General features: G+C 36.6%; 1 protein-coding gene across 1 annotated transcript in view; it reads right to left on the bottom strand.

Moving 5' to 3' along the window:
• The window catches only part of LOC124166806, a 361,464-nt gene that overhangs the window by 61,132 nt on the left and 277,506 nt on the right, over positions 1–22,826 (bottom strand). Inside the window, exon 2 of the mRNA XM_046544498.1 lies at positions 10,658–10,812. Coding sequence (XP_046400454.1) covers positions 10,658–10,812 — 155 coding nt within the window. The remainder of the gene's footprint in view (positions 1–10,657; positions 10,813–22,826) is intronic.

The raw sequence follows: 22,826 nt of genomic DNA, 5'->3' as shown, positions 1-22,826 counted from the left end.
GGAGGAAGTCTCTTATCTTGGTCACACAGTTGTATCTAGTGACCACGTCATGCTTTTTTAATATTCTGGCGATCCTTTCTGATGTTCTAGCAATGAAAGGGATGGTGACGTACAGCTTCCTTGACGCTTCTGCCTCTCCATCGTCATCACTCTGGTTTTCAATGGTGGCCTTGCGTCGTTTTTCCTCTTCCTTAGTGGTCCTTTTAAGGACCAGTTCTCTCCGATATCCATTTTTCTGGAGTGCCGAAGTGAGGTGCTTTATCTCCGTGGAGAGGGAGTTATCATCGGAGATATTATATGCTCTGTTGACCAATGTAGCCACTAGTGAGGCCTTCTGACTGGGATGATGGTGAGATGCTGCATTTAGATATCGGTCGGTGTGCGTAAGCTTTCTGTAGACAGCATGGCCGAGTCCCCCGTTGTCTTTTTTGGTCACGAGGACATCCAGAAAATTTAATGACTGCTCCTTCTCCATGTCCATAGTAAATTGGATTCCATGATGTTGTGAGTTCAGGTGTCGAAGGAACACTTGTAATTCCTGTACACCATGGGGCCAGATGACGAACGTGTCGTCCACATATCTCAACCACAACTTCGGCTTCTTTTCGCAGGATTCGAGTGCTTCCTTTTCGAATTTCTCCATGAAGAGATTAGCCACTACTGGCGATAATGGTGAACCCATCGCCGCGCCCTCCGTCTGTTCGTAGTGTCAAAAAACGGAAGAAAAAATCTTCTTTACGTCTTCGTTACAAATAACTATTTTATTCGTCTTCTATATCCCAAGGCCGTACAACAATCACTTCTTATATTGGCAACGTAAATAAATAACAAAACAAACATTCATCATCACCTTGAACGTAAAAATGCAAAACCCTACAAATATTAATTTTCACATTACAACACCTCCCCTCGTTCGAGGATGATGGAAAGGAACACAAAAAACATCATGCATAAACAATACGTTGGCAACGCCTATTCGAATTCCACCCAGGCGCTGCTTATTTTGTTAATAACGTATTCTAACACCTCCTCTCGGGATTGACAAAATAATAATTTGAAATATAAATCTCTAAGCACTCCTTAAGATTTAACATCTTACAAAATTCTTTTGTCTTAGTTCCTGACAGTGGCTTTGTCAACATGTCAGCGACATTATCTTTTGATCTGACTAACTGGAATGAAACCTCCCCTGTTTTTACCATCTCCCTGATACAATGATACTTCTTGATGTATGACATATAATCATATTTAATAATACTTCTTGATATATGATATAATGACACTTCTCCGCATCTGGTCCACTCAGTGCCTCCTCTGCATCCTCCGGAATGTTGCTATCTGGACCTTCTGCAGCAGGGACAGGTCTTGGGATTCCTCTGTCTCTGAGACCTATGTGGTAGACCACCTTCCGCTACTCCTTCATAGGCAGGCTCATTTTCACAGGCGATGATTACCTCCCCTGGCCCCTGGATGGGTGTCACCTCCTCTGGCTCTCCACCTCTCGCCTCGAGCTCCTCCCAAGTCATCGTCTTCTCCTGCTTTCGTTTTTCAATCTCCAGTTGTTTCAAGGCGTAGTCTTTCTGTGATTGCTCTTCCTTCAGGCGTCTATTCAAAACAGCCACCAATTCCATTAATATGAGCTTTTCAGCCTCAGCAGCCTGCATCATGGCTCTTAAAGCATACTCCGAGGACTTGAAATTTCCGGATCTCATTGCGGCAATTACCAGTGAGTTATCATTTGAGCCTTGAGAAACATTCATGCTATGGAGGGCTTCTTGTAACTTTTCTACCATTATATTTTTTCTTCTCCAGTGTATCTTCCAAATTATTGACTTTTGCCTGTTCTTTTATCAGCTGCATCGTTAAATTTTTCTTTTCTTTCCTATGTTCTTCTGCCATTGCCTTCATTTCTAATTCTTTCTCCTTAATAGTACTATCTTTGCTCTTCAAACACTCATTTAGGAATAGTATTAGCTGGTCACCATGCTCTTCCTTGGCCATTACTGTGGACAAACGACTTTTGAAGGCATCCATTTCTGCCTGGTCAGCCGCTGATATTGCCTTACTAACTTCTGCTTTCCTTTTCCAATCGCTGGCCTCTTTCTCTGCCTCCTGAAGCGATGTCTCCAGCTTTTCTACTTCAGCCAACCTCTTCTCCCGGTCGATTGGTTCAAGGTGTGTGTGCCTCTTTTCAAAAGAAACTCTGGAAGCCTTCTTCTGCTCGACTACGATTCTTTCCCCTTCAAGGTGCAGGTGTCCCAAACGGTTGTGCCATGTTGTTGCTGCAATTTTACATGCTTTCATACCTTCATGTTCTTCAGCTTTTTTTCTTATTTGTGAAATAGAAGCACTCCCTTCAGTAGTGAGGTAATACAGGAAACCAACGCGATACCCCTGGAACAGAGTAGCTTCTTCGTCGCTAACAGTAGTCTTTCCGTCTCTCCTCACAATGGTCAAGCCCTTCTCTTCTAATTTCCCTTCCGAAATCAAATTGTCTTGGAGGCAAGGAATATATAACACATTAGTTAACTTTATTTTCCATCCACCACATTCATTCGACATCTGGATGGTCACTGATCCTTGACCTTCTATTTTTAGTGATGTACCATCACCCACAGTTACTTCTCCAGAGAGAGGTTTGAAATCAACAAACAAATCTTTCCTAGGGCTCATGTGATCCGATGCTGCTGAATCCAGTATCCATATGCCGTTGTTTGCATGGTTTGGATTTCTTTGCATGCAGAGTACTTTATAGCCTCTTGATACTACTGATGCTGATGACTTCTTCTCTTCTTCATCTTGCTTCTGTATGGCAGGAAAATCTTGCAGTATGCCCCTCCTTTCCACATGTGAAACAAATGTATCTCCTCCCAATAGGTTTCTTTGGAGCATTTTGTGATTTATTTTCACTGCTTACTTTAGGTATGTTTGGCTTCTTCTTTACCTTGAGAGCCTTGTGTTCTTCTGTCTTCGCGTAATCCTCATTTCTCATTCTCTTCTCTTCTAGCAGGAGTTGGGACTTAACATATTTTGATGTTATGTCTCCTTCATTTGTTCTGTAAATACTTCGTATAAACCCAGCATATTTTTCTCGAGGCAGACCCATGAGGTAGAACGCAGCCAGTGCTCTATCCGGGAGATTAATGCCACACTTAGTAATTTTACGGTTGTAATTCTGGATCTTGCTCATGTACTCCATCATGGAAAGGTCTTCCGTTTTTTCGGTATTTACCATTTCCTTTAGGAACATTATCTCCTGGAACACGTCGTAAGTGGTGCACATGTCTCTTAATGCCTCCCACATATCCTTCGCTAGGTCCAGTCCCACGATATCATCCAAAAATGAATCATCTACGTATTGTATGATAATGGCTCTGGCCTGTTGATTTTGTCGCTGACGGCGCCTAACCTCTTGTGGTGGGAGTTGGCTTTCGTCTTCCATTTCTATCTCGTTTCCATCACTGCCGAATGTTATGTATGGATGGAAACCTTTTACCGCTTCCCAACAATCTTTCTTCATTAAAAAAGCTTCAATTCTTACAGCCCATACATCGTAATTATCGCTGTCGAGTATTGGGATACACGTCTTCTTTTCTTCCGCCATTTTTGATGATTCCGAACTTACAAAGAACAATTATGGGGTTCACTTCTTCTAACCTCAAACGTATTCGCCGTTCACACCATCAAAAGAAAACTTCGCTTCGCATCAACACTTAGCGTCTAAGTCTCATAATCTGTCAAAAAACGGAAGAAAAAATCTTCTTTACGTCTTCGTTACAAATAACTATTTTATTCGTCTTCTATATCCCAAGGCCGTACAACAATCACTTCTTATATTGGCAACGTAAATAAATAACAAAACAAACATTCATCATCACCTTGAACGTAAAAATGCAAAACCCTACAAATATTAATTTTCACATTACAACACGTAGTAGCAACCATTCCATAGAAAAAACGAGTTCCTTAGGCAGTGCTCGACGAGTTCCGGGAAGTCCTTAGAAATACCATCAGATGTGAGCGATCTTACAACTTCAACTGCATCTGCAAATGTCTCCATCGAAAAAAGCGACATTTTAGTGAGCTTCGACGTGGTGTCGCTTTTCACCAACATTCCGATTCCGATTCCATATAAATATGATCGTAAATTACACCTGAATCACTATTTTTAATCCCAGCTGTGTTGACGAACTTGATTATAAAATAGCACATTGACATTTGATCACCAAAATTAGGGTGAATAAGATGTACTACATCAAATAGCATTTGCGCCACAAATAATATATTTTCGATGAATGTGGTAGAAGATTCATCAGAACAGATATTCAATACTATCAGTACAATATCACGTACATAAAGCCATTTTGTGAAGTAACCCAGGATACATCCAACCTATGATTTAACCCAAAAATTAGTTTGAATGGGTTAGGACAGAGCTCCACCTGCACTCTGCCACAAGTATGTGAGATCACACACTCAAAGCTTTTTATTATTGCTCATTCTGTCGAGCATAAACCATTACGTCCCTATATGCTTAATCACTTCAAAATGTCTACCCCCTTTGGACTCTGCAATAACAGCATGCCAATTTTGCAGCACTTACAAAGGTGCTTCCTGGATTCAACAGCGATTTCTACTCTCGTTCCCTTTCAAATTCAGCATAATGCAATCCAACCTCCTTAGGGTAGGACAACCATTCCAGTGCTAAATGAGTGAAGTAGCAGCCGACTTAGGGAAACGTGTCTCCCATCGCTCAAGTCCACAAGCCGACGGCAGAGATGGAGAACCTCATCCGGTAGGAAACCCGAAATAACTTCAACAACATCATACGCCGGGAAAACCTCAGATCTTTCTTCATATGAGTGCGTATTTCAGGACACTTGACTATGTGATATGCCTGCCCTGATGTTGGTTGAAGTGGACTTGAGCGATGGGAGACACGTTTACCCAAGTCGGCTGATGGTCGTGTCGTCCATCGAAACGTCGGCAGAGATGGAGAATCTCATCCGGTGGGAAACCCGAAATAACTTCAACAACTCGTCTGAAGCCCTCGCTGAATCTAAATCAAATATGAACAGGGATAAATATCGTATACAATATATTTGAATGCCTTAACAACTTTCCATTGTTCTAGTACACTTCGTTGACATCAAATAAGTTTATAATACCACTACAAGTCGAAATAATAGACTTCATTTTTAAGCTATATATAAAGTTTTTCGTGAAAAAAAATACCGATTTTTTGGTGATTTTAACAAAGTTTAAGTCGATATGGCTTATAAACGACAAATTGAGCACGTTAAAAGTTGGATTACAATATCTTTGCTGACCTCTTTTCCCTTCCATAGCCCTAAAAAACACTTCAAGTTGATCCATCCGATGTACACATCCGAAAATAGGAAAAAATATTTTATTTTAGAATAAACGAAGAGAACTGGTGATTTTATAAGGGAATTAATTCTCTTTCTCGACAAACTTCACTGAACTACTTTAAAATTAATAGGTTTTACGGCAAGGATTATCTTCATGCGTTACAGAAAAATTATGCATTATGAAAAGTACTCTAAAAGCTGAGGCTGCTTTTCATTGAACGTGTTGCAAATCTTCCTCTCAAACATGCCTCTCTAAGTTTCAGTAAGGCACTTCTTATCATTCCGCCTACAAAATACCTCATTTCTTTATGATACCAATTATCCAGTCCGGAATGAAACTATCTGAAATTTTGATTTCAAAACCATCCTTTCTGAGCCTTCAGCGTTGGCTTCCTATATTTTTTCCATGCCTTTCAGATATTTCAGCCGTGTTAGCAAAGGCTACCGATGCGGATAACTATGGTAAATATTAATTTTCATAGGTGGACAATTCATTGCATAAATAGACACTTCCTTGAACCCCCCTGTACATTAATCTGCAATTTAAAAGCCGAAAACATTTTTTTTTACCTTGTCTTTTGAACTTCCCACTGCCAAGTAAAGGCATAAAAGTACTAATTCAGCGTATTATTTGCCACGTAATTATTTGCATAAAGTTGTGGTCTAATTTGGCAAATATGGTCAAATTGAATTCCTAAATATACTCTGGCGTTGGCTTGAAAGAAGGTAGAAGCAGTATCTATCAATACTTTTGAATAAAATGCTTGCTTAACACCCTGTATTGCTTTCCATAGGAACCCAAATTAGAATAAAATGTAATTTATTGGTTACCAATTATCATGATCGTCAAATATGGAATATTTTCCGAGTTGGTCAAAATATAGCTTGGTTTTAGAAGATATATAATAACTTGATATTGAATAAAAAGCTCTTTGCTCTATGTATGTCTATTGGTAATATAGGTAAAGGATTTAAAAAAAAACTTTCAAGTTCCTTCATTTTAAAATATTACTCTGTCAACAACTTCATATTCCATAATTCACATTCCACACATGAAGCATCTACTACGAGGAATGATTGAGATTTTATGAAACGATATCAGAAAAGTACACACTGAAAACAGTCACGTGTATTTCTTTGTTAGAAGATAAGTTTACTGCAATTAATTTAAGAAAGTTAGATTACAGTGTCATTAAAATATACCATAACCCATTATACTCCAAAGCATAGCTTTTAGAGACCACTCCTTCAACTGTACCAAGAAGGACCCATGATATATGATATGCGTAATTTATTCGGCCATGTGTCATAACATGTGTCATAACATGTGTTATTTAGTTTGATAAAGTGTAATTTATTCAGCCTGTACCCAATAGTAAGTATGTACAATAAATCCAAAAAATTACCTTTATAGAAGGTAAAGAACATTGGAAATATTATACTTCAATTCAGGGAATTTATTCAACAATTTCGGGAAAAAAAATTGGTGATAAAAATTAATTTTTAAGCGACGGAAATATCCGTAGAAATGACTGATAAGATGAATATTGGGTTATAATATTAGCCGTAAAAATTCATTTCTACGGGAAATGGACAATGGAAACGGAATTGAAAATAAATATCGCATCGTCGGAGTAGAATTATCACGAAAATAACTTTTTCCTGCGAGGCACCGAGGGGACGTTACATAATCCAGGAACTGCCGACATAGCGTTTAGATGGCCGGGAGGAAATTTAATTTTCTCCCGTAAAGAAATATCGTACGAGAAAATGAATGGCAATATTGTGGATATTGGAAAGCAGATATGGTGCGTGGCAAAAAATACATGTTTTGAGAAAACGAAGCGAGTCCCATATTGAAAAAAAGCCTTACCGATTGATGAGAAAGAAATATATGTACGCCTAAGAGTGGATTTCGATTTTTTTTAAAGGAGGCCAATCGGTAGCAGGGCAAGGACTCGGATATTAACATTTTAAGTTACGTTCTCTCAACCACAGAATCATCGCAACGTATCCGCACGTTTGAAAAAAATCTATTACATTCCTGGCTCCCAAATATATCTATTATTTCGCAAATAAATTCTTAGGAATAAAAAATATTTCCTATTTTATCTAGCTGGAAATCCGTTTTGCTGTAAAACTTCGTCTTTCTCTGGGACCTTTATTCCTCTTGGCATTTTTTCATTTGTGGAGCCGCGACTGAATAAAAAAATCTATTAGTTTGTCGCAACCGTTATCATGTAAACCATTTTTTGTACAGTATAACCTAGTTTTATTTTCAGCATATAAAAATGAAGACGAAACTTTTATAAAACGGAACTTGCATTTTTTTTGGTTCATGCTATTGTTTAAAGAGATGCGTGTTGAATTTAATCATATTATACAAGTTAACAGACTGTGTGTAGAAATATATTTGAAAGAAAATTAAATTTCAAATGTTAGCCTTAAAGAAAAAATGAGGGCTTCACGCAGTACTGTAAGCCTTACATTTTTTTATCAATAACTTAAATCTCAAAACTCTCCACAAAAAGAATTCGCAGTATAGCAAGCTCACACAGTTGACTGCACTAGTTCTCTTAGGGATAATCAATTTTCCAAGAAGGAACAATAAAAAACCGGTAACCAGTTTCCTAATTTATCAAGAGGGTAGGAAGAGAAATATGATGTTAGTCATTCAAGTTTTGAACATAGCAATGTGTCAATTTCTTACTTGAAAGACAAGTAGGTCTTTTAGTATTTTGATTTTTAATAATAGCTACAAAAGGCGCGGTTTCGATGTGAAAGAAAGATTTCGTAGGCTACTTTTACGCTGAGTTGAAAAATTATTAGAAAATTTGTATGCCTAGATAGTATAAGCACAAGTAACGACTTTAATCGACAAGAAAGGATTATAAAAGCCACATGGTAATTAAAAAGAATGTGAAATGTTATTCTGACATACAAATAAATTATGCAGGCTTATAATGTCCACATTCTACACTCAAATAAAGGATATGGTAGCTAGGAGGTAAAACATTAAAAAAATATACACACTTTTTGGATGATCCGAAAATTGGCATATCAAATTTTCTTTGCAAGAAAAATTTGTTTATTTTGGTCCCATTCGGGAATTTTGAGCTCAACCAGATTTTAGGAAACATTTTTATATATTCTCAACCAATGTCTCAATGAGCCGCGAGCGCTTTCTGAGACAAGTACCCGAACATTATCATTTTAAGTTAAGTTCGTACGTCTCCGCACGAATGAAATAATGTATTTACTTCCTAGCTCCGATATATCTAATTTTGTAGTAATTATATAAGAATGAGAATAATATTTCCTAAAATATGAAAAAAATATGAGAATGAATATAATATTTCCTTTATATCTAGTTTTAAATCCATAATGTTTTAAAAATTCGTCTTTCTCTAGCTGCTCCATTCCTGTAGATCTTTGTAACACGTGCTCACATAGCAATCGGCAGATAATAGCAAATTCAGGGGAAAGATTAGGAATTAATATTAGTCACCTGTTTAAAATGCTAATTATCGAACAATTCCTTTGCCTCAAGGCTGAAAAAATGTACATCTGTACGAAGGGAAATAGATTCAGTACAGGCAGCCAAACCAGGGATAATCGATCTGCGGCCATGACGTAATTTTCGGCGGGCGGACCCAGAGATATTTTTGCGTGGAATAACTAACAACACAAGGGTGCAAAGTTTCGCGGGCCAGCCCATTCTTTTTGCGCCGATAACTACTCGATTTACTGTGTCAAAACACAGGGAAGCGATAACGAGAGTTGTTGGTCCTAAAAACGCCTCCCGAATACCCGTGTTGACTCAGGCCTCGACGGATGCCAGTCGATAACTCGATCGGCGGTAATCCATTATGACAATCTTTGCCCAGTTAGAGGTGACCGCCATTCTGCAAGCGCAGTCGGGGAAGATTTAATTTTCCGAGCGATTGAGCCTAAAAGCTAACTTTAATAAGAGCTTTACTTTTCTCTCCAGTTGCATTATGCGGGTGCGTTCCCATGCAATTCGCCCGTTGAGGGCATTGCGCTTGGTAAACCAGACCATATTCACCGAGTAATTCAATCAAAGGAAATCTTCACTGAGCAAACAAAGAATTTCACAAAAGATGAAATGAAATTAAAGAGGTAAATAAATGTTCGATAAATGTCAACGTAAGTATGACTTGAGAACTTTGCTATTTAAATGGGAATATTCTTTCATTCATTTGAATACAAGCCCAAAGTGTTGCTGCTCCAGAGTGAAATGAAGATTTCAGAGGACACACTTTGGTTATCATACGATGTATAATATAAATTCTATTGCGTGCATTGTTCACAATGAGCACGAATCTCCAACATGACATGCTAGAGGAAAATATTATTTCAAAAGAATACATGAAACGAGAAACTTCGAAATAACCATGAAAAAATATCTTCGTCCTAAAAATGAAGGATTAAACATTACAGAAATCAAATATAATTCTTATCATTAGCACAATGCAATAGAAATTTATTTTAATTTACTAAAATTTAGCCGTGAGCTTGTGAAAGATACGAAATAAATGCGATTCAAATATAAACTGCTATTTAGCTTATTGGGAGTGTATTTTGCCTGATGTCAACGACTATTATGTAGAAATAATAATAGTATGGCCAATTTGCATTCCCAAATGATATATTTGAAAATGTATGAAGTTATGTGTAACAAGACTCATTCAAATTTTTGCAGTGGAATTTTTTTGGCGTGAAAAATTGGCATCTTCAATTAAAGTTCTATAAATAATGGATACAAATAAGAATAAATACTATTTCCGAAAAAGCATGGTAATGTAAATTGAATTTAATTTTAGACTAGAATTGCACTGAATGGCAAAAGTATATATTCAAATTCGTTTTAATATACAGTCAAAAATGAGCTAACCGAGGTATAGTTCATACAGGTAAAATGATGAGAAAGCCGATTAATAATGTAACAATCGCATAATCTATAGGCTAATTTGATTTAGCCTTCTGGTTAATCAAACTGTTTTGTTTGCTTTTTAATGGTTGAGGGAAAAATTGAAAAGACTGAATCGTTATCGAATAGACTCAAAAATATTTGAATAATTAATTCGTTATTAACATACAACAAACTAATATAAAGAATGCATTTGTAGTCTAAATTTCCTCTGTTGTGCATTATTGATAAAATTATAGGGACGATTACTCTAAACTTCACAAACATTATTATTTCAAGACCCACATAAATATCGTGACCTATTAGAATGTTATGAGAAAAGTATTCCATTTACCACTTTGTCTCCTAGGTTAGCCACCCTACACGGCAACTTGGCGTCTTTTCCAGCCGGAACAGACACGGAATCTGGAACATCCAGAAAACTTGGTTTTGGAGCCATGGGATCCACAGGCTCTCTCCAATTCATCGCCGGCTTTCCCCACTGATATCCTGCAATAAAAATTTTAAAATGTAGATATAGATATTAGATAGAATATTAGATAAGCATGCGAAATAAAAATGTAATGGATGCCACGCTTAATTTTAAGTTAAGTTAAATGAAGCTGCTAACTATTAATTTAAACGTTTCACAAAGCATCCATAAGAGACGTTTAAGCGAAAATAGCTGTGTCTCGGCTTATACATAATGCACTAATTAATTTGCTAGACATGGGTAGAAGAAATATTTTCAATACCTATCTAAATTGGATACACGCTAATAAGTCTGCGGCTATAGCAAAAGCGGTATCATAATAGCCAAGAAAATCTTAATATTTCGTTGGTTTGTTAAGAAAAGAATGCCAAGCCTTTACGATAAAATCCTATGATATTTTTTTAATTTTCGGGTTTACCTTATACAATTAAGAATACAAAACCAAATTTCGCAAGAGAAAAAACTATAATCCTTTCCTATGGTTAGAATTATTCAATCATAGTACTCATTTACAACCCAAATTCAGCTTAAATGCTCAATTTCTAATTTTGATTTAACGTAAAAAAATTAGTGCATGTAAATTGTGAGGGTTATCGCAACAAGCTGACAGGAATGTGAAAATGCAGAATGCAGAGCTTCATTAAATCCGTTTTTAGAATTTCTATTGCTCACACCTAGCAAAAGACTGGAAAAAAATCGTAATATGTAGGTAACTCTGTGATAATCACGGTTGTTTTTACAATGGAGTTGCTCTTCTTTCTGGTAAGATAGAGCAATCAAGTGCATTATACGAGGCACGTCATTGTGGAGGTAAAACCGAAGAACTAAGTAAAAAGGTATGTGATAAAAAGAGTAGGTGATAGGAGAATTGAATAGAACCAATAGCTTAAGACCAATATTCATTTCCGTCCATATAAGCGGAAAAACTTACACCAACCAGGTATTCCTCCAATTCATTGTCTTTAATTAAATCTAAAGGGAAACAAAATATGGATTTTCTTTTATACTAACACTAATAGTAAAAAAATACTATTCTTACTTTAGTCACCAGCATCTATAAATATAAACTACTCTGTAAGGAGCCTTTATCGACATGTGGTGAGATGTGTTAGATCACAAAGCCATTTACGTGTAAGAGAACAAATATATGAAAAATAACAGAAATGCATGTTGGAATATTTGACTGCCTAAGATCAGTTTAAATAAGTATTTGTTAAATTTATATTACTGCTCGGTGGGAAAAAAGGTTCCGGTATACACCCGTTAGGGGATATATCTCTCTTTTTAGATCGCTTCTGTCGGAAAAACTGTAATTCATTGACGTTGTTCTCCAAGTCACTCAAAAGATATCTGTAATAATTTTTCTAGTAATATATGCCAAGGATGTGACGCATGCACTTTTAAACCAGTTCTCTCACTATAGTCTCCAAGCACCCTATGTCCCACTCGCTGCCACGGCCATTCATTTGGAAATTATTGGCGTTCTTTTTTATTACATGGCTAAACCAGTCGTCAACACGTAGCTTGCAAACCCTCCTCAAGTGACCGGGTGCGGTCAATGTGTTCAGAGTTTTATGCCTAACTTCACCGAACGATTTTTTTTGCTATAAAACCGCGAACTCATATTCTTGAACCCTCTTATATCACCCATACTTTCTTTACCGTCATCCCCCGCTCTTTTCACTACATAAACTAGAACCAAATAATTTTCCCCATCTCCGAACCCTAGCAACCTTATTTTACTCAAATACTGACAATACATGCTTTTTAAACTCCTTTCAATTGAATTTTTATTAAAGCGCATCTAGGTTAATTCAATTCATGGTGTATACCGAATATCCACCATATACCAAGGTGCTTCTTCGAAAACTAAATTATTCATTAGATTAGCATATCCATCTGGATCATAAAAATAGTATTAATCTAGGTTGAGCGAGACGTAATGCGTGATACGTTGCTATTTATGTATTTTAGTAGGCTCTATAAATATCTTAATTAGTAAATTTGAAGATATATTTTTGAAAGTTAATTATGCATGCAAAATTAATTCCGGATGAAATAACACAATCATCATGATAAAACAGATTATACACTAGGTTAACTTCTATATTTAATCCGTTCTATAACCCTCAATCATTGCTTTTTTGAAATTCATTATCGGTGTCTTAGGGTATGTCTGGGAGTATTCACAGCACCAACATGAAAGTTTGTGTTTTTCAATGAAATATTAGCTATCCAACAACAAATATCAGTCAAAAACATAACCAAAAAATGATCAATTTGTGAACTACTAAAACAAAGATTGGTAACAGGTCAGCACATAAAATCTAGTGACGGAAAAGAAATTACATGATGGTTAGATAAGAAGACAAAATTCAATGATAGGGAAGAGTGAAACCGGATTTGTTTACCCGATTGAATGATATTAGTCGCAACAGGCGAAATGAACGCATCCATAAATGTTGACTTTTCTATGTAAATCATTGCTGAAATATACAGAGTGTGATACTTAAAGGATAGCATGAAAAGCCTCGGCGAAAAATATAAAATGTGTGCTCCAATTGAGATGGATTAGAACACCAGGAATTTTAAATGACCTAGCGTACGAGGAAAATAAAATCTTTTTAAGTTCAAGAGAGCGAGAATAATTTTTAATATTTATAGCGATGCTAATAAATATAGCAACAAAAAATGTAAATTAGTATTGTACATATACATATTTTATAAGTAACCAAAAGGAATATTTCCCTAGTGAAGCAGAAAGAAATCATGACACAAACACGCAATACTCTACATGTAATGTAACTTCACTAACCCGATAATCATTTACTTGCATCTCTACTGCTAATCAACACCGCGTGCAGTATTTTAATCGATTATGCATATCATTGATCAATATTTGAATCAATACTTGGGTTTGTAAATGTGTTAATATAAAACGACATCAGGCGTTCGCCAAAAATCAATTAGGATATTAAATTCAAGTATTTTCATCCCATCGTACAGGGATGAAAATAAAAAAGTGATTCATTCTACTTCGTTTCGAAGACAATTTAAAATTTTAGCATGCGGAAATAATAATAACGGAAAGCATGCCACTGAGCAATAGCCAAACCCTAGAAAATCCGTGAAAGGTGATTTAATAAAAGATTTTCCTCAAAACACCGTGTGCAGTTCGTTAAATATCTTCAACAATAATAGGAAATAGAAATCTACTTGCTCTATCGAGGAAAAATAGCATGAAAGCAATAATTTTCAGTGGGACGTGGTGAATTTAAAACTTTCCAAAGAGGTTTCAACCCTCAGACATAATCTAGCAAGCATCGACTTCTGGATTTAGTTTAATATTGGAGACCGAAGATCCAGTTTCGTTAAAATCTATATATATAGTGAAAGATGCCAGTTTGTCTGTCCACTATGCGTTTTCATACGGCTGCATAGATTGAGAGCAAAGTTAGTACATAGGTGCATCTCATGCTCTCAAAGCCCGTAGTGCTAATTTTGGTTACGCCCTATGCATCTTTTTCTCATTACCGAACCCTGCAAGTGCGCTCCGTGCCATCTTTCACCCATACCGTAGCTTCTGCTTACTCTCCCACCTTCTGATAACGTCCTCATTCAATCTGCCATCCTTGTTTATCTTTGTTCGTGCTACGTGCGAGTCGAAGGCCGATTTGGCGAATTCCAGTTCCAATACTACCTTGTCTCGCATCTTGACCGTTGGCAGGTAACTAGCCCACGAATAACCTTGCTGTTCTTTTAACCATGTATTCTGACATGTAGTCTGACAAAATCTGTTTCCTCTCCAATATTTCATATTTTCCCCATTGAGATGTCAATGTGAACATGAATTTCAAGTTCTAAGTTTCCCCTTCTCTGGGTACTGTCCTTCCCGAGCAATACCGGATGGCCGGCTAGTACCACTATAAAAGGCGCGCAGTTAAGTGTCGCATCAATGCCTTACTTACAGTGAGAGTTCGCTCTGCCGGGAAATTTTATATTGACCATACTGGAATGAAGGTTTAGGGAACGTAAAATTTTTTTGCCCCGGGGGAACATCAAATAATCCACCTTGGCCGAGGGGAGAAAATGATGAAGGGAACATGATCTAAATGAAGAAGCTGCAGAATTCACTCTAAGTTAGCATTTATCGATGAAAGTTTATAAAAATGTTTGGGAAACAATTTTGACAAAGAAAAAGACCACGTTTTGGAGCAAATAATGTAAATAAGTGAAAAACAGAGAGATATAATGAATAGAAATACAAGCGGGGCATAAATTAGCATTTGAATATTCGTTATTAAAAGTTCAGATGGGAAAATTGATCAAAAAGGGGGAAATTTTTTTTCCAATTGAAGCGTCAAGGGTGTATTTTAAAATAGAAAAAAAATTGTTTATTGGTTCCTGAAATTGAGCAATTCATTCCCAATTGAGAAAACTTAGAAATCACTCAAGAATAAATAGCCACCATCTTCTTACTTTCCGGCCAATTTATATTCATGTATTACATAATTAGAGTCTTGTTGAGATAATATAGAAATAGGTGAGAAGTGCAATTTCATCAATGTAAAACTACGCATGTTAACAGTGAAACGTTTTGGACATTACAATGACTTCAGAGTTGAAATCATCCTATTTGGCAACGAATGCTTCAAAACTCAGATTCCTAAATTCTTGTTCTCCTTAGAGATTTTCACAGTTGTGTAAATTTCAGATTCGAAGGAATGACCGCATAAGCAATTCTTACCTGAAGAAATCAAATTAGATTGTCATTAATGGTCTAGAAAAATGTCACTGGCCTTTTAGGTGATAGGGAAAATACTTTTTCTCTCAGAATCAAAACATTTTTTAACTTTTAGCAATACATCCTCATAAGGCTACTATGATTTCCGTAAAATAATGTGTAATTCATCAAACTTAACATAACTCTTAACCTAATTAGGGCTAAATCATAAATTCAACACTTCCCTAATGGCTGCTACAGGATTGACGACGATTGGTTGGGAACACGATGAACAGTGATCTATTTACCAACCTGGCGCTATTTAATGGCTATATTTGGCGTTGCATTGTAAAATACTTACCTTAAAACAAATCTTGGGTAGTGATACTTATTTCATATGAATTACAAATTTATTGAAAAATATTTACGGTCCTATCTATATCAATAACTAACACGACATTGAACATTGAAATTGAGTTCGCACCAATGAAAACATCATATTTAAATGTTACGGGAATATTACCAAGTCCTATTTTATCCGGTGCAATTAATCACTGGCAAAATCTTCAGTCAGGGAGAACATTTTCAAATAATTAAGAAATTATAATTGCTCTCATAATTACATAACTTACTTATTATTCTATTTGGGTATTATATATAATTCACGATTCAATAAAATTTAATTTTAGCTCAGTTACTTATCAGCTCTGTAGTAAAATAGAAACTACATATACTATAACTTAGCTTTGGTGCCAATAAATATGAATAATGGAAACGGCCTCTTTATTATCTCATGGGTTTTCTTCTTAGAAGCACGAATAAAATACTAACTTCGGATAATCTCCCTTATGCATCCTCAAATTCCGAGAAGACTTAACATGTTCCCCAGGCTTCGTCTATCCCCACTGGACCTGCTCTGATATCCAAGGCATAATAGTCAAGGAAGATATTGGGTGCATGAAATTGAAACTTAGTCTACCCCTACATTCCATGGGTCATCCTGCTAGGACGGAGTCTGTATTTAATTTAATCCAATCTCTTCCATTTCCTCCTAAACGACTACAGCCTAGGCGACAAGTATTCCCTATTTCTCCCTTTCCAAATTCCTCTGACACATAAAATTCCTCAAGCACTTTCCCTCCACAATTCTTACCCTTTGTCGATAATTCCTCCACTTAAAGTGCCTTTCCCTTTCCCTGCCACCATTCCTAGCCGATCACATCCTACTTCTATCTTTTCCTTTCCCACACGTAAGTATCTCGTAGGTACTCGCTTCTTCTCGTCAAACAAGACACTCTGAACACATATCAACGATCAAAGGAAAGAATTACATCAGCTAAGTGAGTTAGTCATTGAATAAAATCCGTAGATTACAGCGTGATAGAGTGGAATTTTTTTATTTGAAAAAGGTACTTGCAATTTTCCCCGATTATAAAATTTAGCACGACCTAGGCCACATTGTTACTTCATTATATTCAAGGATCATCCAGGACATGAAGGATATCACGTTGAAGTTGATGTAGTGAAATTGATACCAAGGCCGCAGTAAATTATATAATTGAGGAAATTTTTAAAAATTTCAATAGGGTTAGTCATTGAAATCGATGGAACGGTAAGAGGTAAATATGTGCAGTAATTTACAAAAATACCAGCAAAACTAGGCGAGTTATGAAAATGAGATACTAATTTTTGAACGGACAATTTCTTATCAAGAGCAATTGCTCTTGAACAGTGTATTTTATTTGATGCGCTGTAATTTACATTTGCGGATAATATCAGAGAATACTGCAGCTCATTCATGTTTAATGAATTATTTTACTATTTCTAGAATACCCCTTTTACCTAGCTAATATCTACCTACCTACCTATATGAAAGGAAATAGGCTTCATTGTGAATTGAAGAAAGAAGTCCAATCTACACTGCATCAGCTAACTCGCGTAACACCCCACGTAAACGTACATAATCCGGCAGAGTACTAACTAATCAAAGCATTTAGCGGGATGGACTCACAATGACCCTAAATCGGTATACTTGGAAATCAAACAATGCATAAAAAAACCCACACACTAAAATATAAAAATCTGTTAAAAAAAAGCATTTGACCATTAATGCTGTCATATAACTGACTGAGTCTAACGCATTTATATCAGTAGATTTCTGTTAGAATCAATCATATGACTCTTTTACACACATAACAGCAAACAACAAAAAAAACTTGAAGAATTCATTACCACCGTGAAAATTAATAAACCTGGATTAGTATTAATGCACCATTTAACATTTAAGATAGCCATCGAAACTCGTCTTGATCCAAACAATTTCAATCATGATACTGGCTTTTATCCGAGCAATACTTGAACATCATTTGTAAATTGCTTAAAATGCAAGGAAATATTGGAAAATAATTCAAAGGGAAATTACGTACACCAGCCATTCAGACGGCATCTTAACTTCGTTGTGAGCCTTACCTATGGTTAATTTTAAATCTGTGTGATATATGATACAGTGAGATAAGCACTCCTTGAATAAAGTGTCTTCCAAAATGTCAGCGGAATGGAAATCCAATGATCCGGTGCAGAGCCCGATTAAAGTCACTAAATGGATTGGTAATAGTTGACGCAATTATCCTGAAAATAAAGATTTGTTCCCTTAACTCTCCCTGCATACATTTAACACGAAAAAAAATCACATTTAGCCTCTTTGATCACTATTCCACTTAAGATTAGTAGAACAGTGATCAACATATCTGTACTGTACTACTGTAACTGCCCCTCTTATAATCATTCTACTCCACTATACGACCCAACAGAAACTCATTATAATCACCATAATTTTTCACGAAACATTACAGGTTACTCGTGACTACATAAAAATAAAAGTGTCTGTATCGTAAGAACAAAGACAACAGTATCTTGAGCGTGTAAGTGGCAACACACAAATCTGTGCATTATGTGGAAAACGCTTTTGTCAGCCCCGTTCTTCCTCTTCTTTAGGCAACATCTCCTGTTCCATCTCTCGGCATTCCACTTCCCCACCATCTCCACCAGACTCTCCCTTAGCTCCTTGTGCTTTCCATTTAATAACGGCAACGGTATCGGTTTTCCAGGCAGCCCGTTGCCCCCGTTCCTAAGGCTCCAAGGATTCCTTTCTCTTTCACTTTCTTCCGCCACTCCTTTTCCGATGCCACACCGAAACCACACGCACACATCCAGCGACGTGCGCCTTTTCGACGCTCGCGTTCCTCCAAGCGAGATTCCAATGATTCCGAGGGGTTTGAGAGAGCGGCCCATCTCTCAATTTTCCCGCATAGATAGCCGGCTCTCTGTAATGAGATCCTCGGAGAAATAGATAATCTGGGAGAGCAGATCGTTTCCTTCGACTGAGAGATTATTCGGCTCGGATGCCATGAAAACGCTTAAGAAATTACCGGCAGGTATTTATAATTTCAGTCAAATTTGTTTAAAAATAAAATAAAATTACTTTGTTAATAGGTGATCTACATCTACATAATACCCTGCGAGCCACCTCTAGGGTGTTTGGCAGGGGGTGATCAATCACCAGCATGCAGCATACATTTGGACTCCCACATGCACACCACACCGTCCAAAAAACGTCCCGTATAATAACAAACTATACTACTATATGCTGTTAGAAATAGAATATAGAATAGAAATTCAGAAACATGCATTAAGTTTTACATAGGTTAGTAGGCTACACTACAAGTCATGCAATCTATTTACGAGTTCTATTGCTGCCGTTATAATCTCTTATTGATCGCGGAAAAAATGACATTCGGAATCTGTCTGTTCTACAATCTATCTCTCTTATTTTATTTATATGATCTGATTTTCCGTAGTACGTTGGCGTCCGCAAGATATGGTTAACTTCGTCAGAAAAGACACTGCTCTTGAATTTATCTAAAAGGTTTAGTCTATTTTTCAATCTACGGTCCGACAGAGATTCCCATCCGAGTTTATCTAAGAGGTCAGTTACACCAACAAGACTATCGTAACGACCTTAAACCCGTGATCGTGATAGTGAAACCCGGGTCGTACTATTTAAAATAAAGTGTGGAATAGAACAAAGTATATTTATTTTATTTTATGATGAAGCAGTTCTACAAAGCAACGCCGGAGACCGTTTCTTATAGGTATTAAATTTGTTAAAATATGCATTAAAGCAAAAATTAATGATAAGCTTAAAAAAGAAGTATGCATGCCCTGTAAAAAACCACTATCATCAAAAATGTTATCCATCAGAACCGTACTCGGAATTTATAAGACCATAACAAGACCTATCCTTCTATATGGAGCAGAATCATGGGTTATTACGGGTTACTTGTCTTCGAAAATAAAGTGTTAAGGTAAGTTTTTGGTCCAAAAAGAGAGAACGGAACCTGGAGAATAAAACACAAAAGGGAAATCAGGAACCTTTTCAACTCGCCAGACGTAGTAGCCGAAGTCAAGATCCGCAGGTTGCGATGGGCAGGGCACATAATACGAAGAGAGCCAGAGGCCCTAGTAAAACAAGTCTGGGCAGAAAACTCTGATGGAAGACGACCTCCAGGAAGACCAAGAAAAAGATGGAAGGCTGAGGTGCTGATGGATATGGGGAAAATGGGAGTCAGCGAGGCGGATGCAGGAGTTAGACAGAGTTGAAGGCAGACAGTTGGCGAGGATAAATATCACTTGGGGCATAAATGGCCATGGGAATGAGTGAGGGAGTTTTCCAATTAATCATGGGAACTAATTGTAAGATACCTGAATTAATACTTCACGCAATTACCCAAGAAACCAAAGGGCTATCAGGTTTGTTCCCAGGTCAAGGAGATTTACCATGGCATATAATGAATTTTTCTGAAACTTTACAATAGAAAATATAAAAACATTCAGTGCACATTGATGTGACTAATCCACGCTTAAGGAGTACTCTAATAAAATCTATATTTTAAATCTATATTTTGCAATACAACCATTGTTTGCTCATTTCATTCCACTCAGGAAAGAAAATATTTTACTCCAAAAGGTCATCCTCATAGTGTCTCCAAATTCATTTTCGTAAAGGGTTATGATAATAATAAATTTTATGCTCTAGGAAAATAAGGTCTTGAATTCAATCCATGTTCTTGTTGCTTGAACAGTTTTGCCAATACAACTATTCACTAAACCACGGCACCATGATAAAGTTAGCTATTTTCAGGACAAAATCGAGAGGACAGTTTTTCGCCAAATCTGTTCAACTTTGACCTCAAATATGTTGTTAACTTAATGGCAAGGGAAATAAATAATTCAGCAAGTTACGCATAAAATGCTTTAGAATACCTATGCGAAGTTTCAACTTCCTGGCTCAAAAAAATCGTGTTTCAGATTTTGGGCAGCTTTTTTAGATTCTAGCCCACTGTGCGTTGACTGTGCTTGAGAACCTAACCTGGCAGATATCCCGAAGAACCTACCACTATTTTCAGAGTTAACTCTCTTATCGAAGGTTTTTACTAAAAAATGCAACTCAAAACCCAAAAAAAATCTTCCCTATTAATCAAGGGATAAAACTATTTTATCTTTTTAGGTTATTGGGACTCGTGCAAAGTAAATCATCGCACCGCCTACTCTTCCCTTGTAAGTAAGAAGGTTTTGTAATCTGTTTTTTTATAGTCTGCCTTTCCACTGACCCATAATGCACATAAATGCGCCTAACTTCTCCGTAGTAGTACTTCAATTCTTCCCCTACGCTTTCAACTAATCTAATCTGAACCCAGCTTTTCTACCTACCCCTTATTTGGAGCATAAAAAACAATGAACATGCATTCTAAATTTGATGATGACTCCTGTGTATCGAAATTAGCCGTACGATCAAACATTCTATGAACTAAAACCTTGTTACCCAATTGATGTTTAGAAAATTTATGAGGAAGATACATTAGGAAATGATGATTACGGCTGTGTACCAAAATGGGCCAGGTGATTCCTATGAACGAAAATATTGTTAATTCATTCGTTCATTACAAAATTTTACATTATTAGGCTTGCAATCGTTTCAGGTAGTTTCTCTCCTCTGATCAAGCTTAGGAAACAGTAAGCCCAAATTAAGTAATCATTCTTCCACTTTGGACCATTGCCATTGCCTTCGTTTTTATTCTCTGCATTCATCTCAAGAACAATGCACAAAAATTATCTTGCTAATGAATGAATGACAAAACTATGAAATATACTGTGCAGCATTAAGCCTAGATATAGGGTTACTAATAATAGATAAATATTTCAAAATATATATAATGGCCCTAATTAAGTTCCTCTAACTGTATATCTTGTACGATGTGAGGCACTACGTGGTAAAAGTTCTTGATACTAGTAAAATTAGACATTGAAATAATTCCACGGGGTTTATTTTAATGAAACCCGTTTTATTGCTACAACCAACATTATCAAGTGCACTAGGAACTAGTAAAATGGGAAATTGCAATATTTTCACAAGGTTTTATTTAACACAATACATTTCGCTACCAAGTGCACTTGATAATGATGTTTGCAACAACAAAACGTGTTTCGTTAAAATAAAACCCAGTGGAATTATTGCAGTGTCTAATTTTACTAGTTCCACTAAATTTTTCGCTAAAAATTATTCATCAGGATCACTATTTTAACATTCACAATTAGAATAGGCTTCGGGCATTTGACATTTGGGAATTGAGAGGTATAGGCATGGAGAGAGATGCGGAAATTTTGCGTAATGCTCCTGTAACTCGGGCGAGAGAAGGATACATGCAGGCAGACTTTGCTTGTGTACCCTGGGGTAAGGGGTTGCTGAAATCCATCGAAGAGGTAAGGACGCTTCGTTAGCTGGCAAAGGGTAGGAAGCAAAGACGGATGATATGGGCATGCGGATATGAAACATTAATTCATGTACCCCAGCTTCCGCCAAAGACTTGGGGAACTGGTAGGTTTCGTCCAATGAATGAAATATTCCATTTGTTCCATCATTCAATTGCGGTAGTTATCCATGAGGTTTAAGATTAGACCACCGTGATGCAAAACCTTATATTATGTATCATTGCAAGCGTAGAACTAATTCACATGTGACCAATATAACATAAATACCAATCAGTTGGGAGCATAGATTGAATAATTGATCTTTCACATGGTGAAATTTAGATGCGGTATTTATAATATAGTATAACACAAGGACACATTATTCATTTGCGAAGTAGTTTCAATACCCTTAAAAATCTAATAATTTTAAAGGTGCAAAAAATACAAAGACTATTTACACATTGATTTACCATTATTTAAGTATGGGTCAGCGTTCAGCGA

Source organism: Ischnura elegans, chromosome 10 (assembly GCF_921293095.1).
Source record: "Ischnura elegans chromosome 10, ioIscEleg1.1, whole genome shotgun sequence".
Taxonomy (NCBI): Eukaryota; Metazoa; Arthropoda; class Insecta; order Odonata; family Coenagrionidae; genus Ischnura; species Ischnura elegans.
Note: the sequence above shows the minus strand (reverse complement) of the source record. Positions and strands in the feature narration are given on the sequence as shown.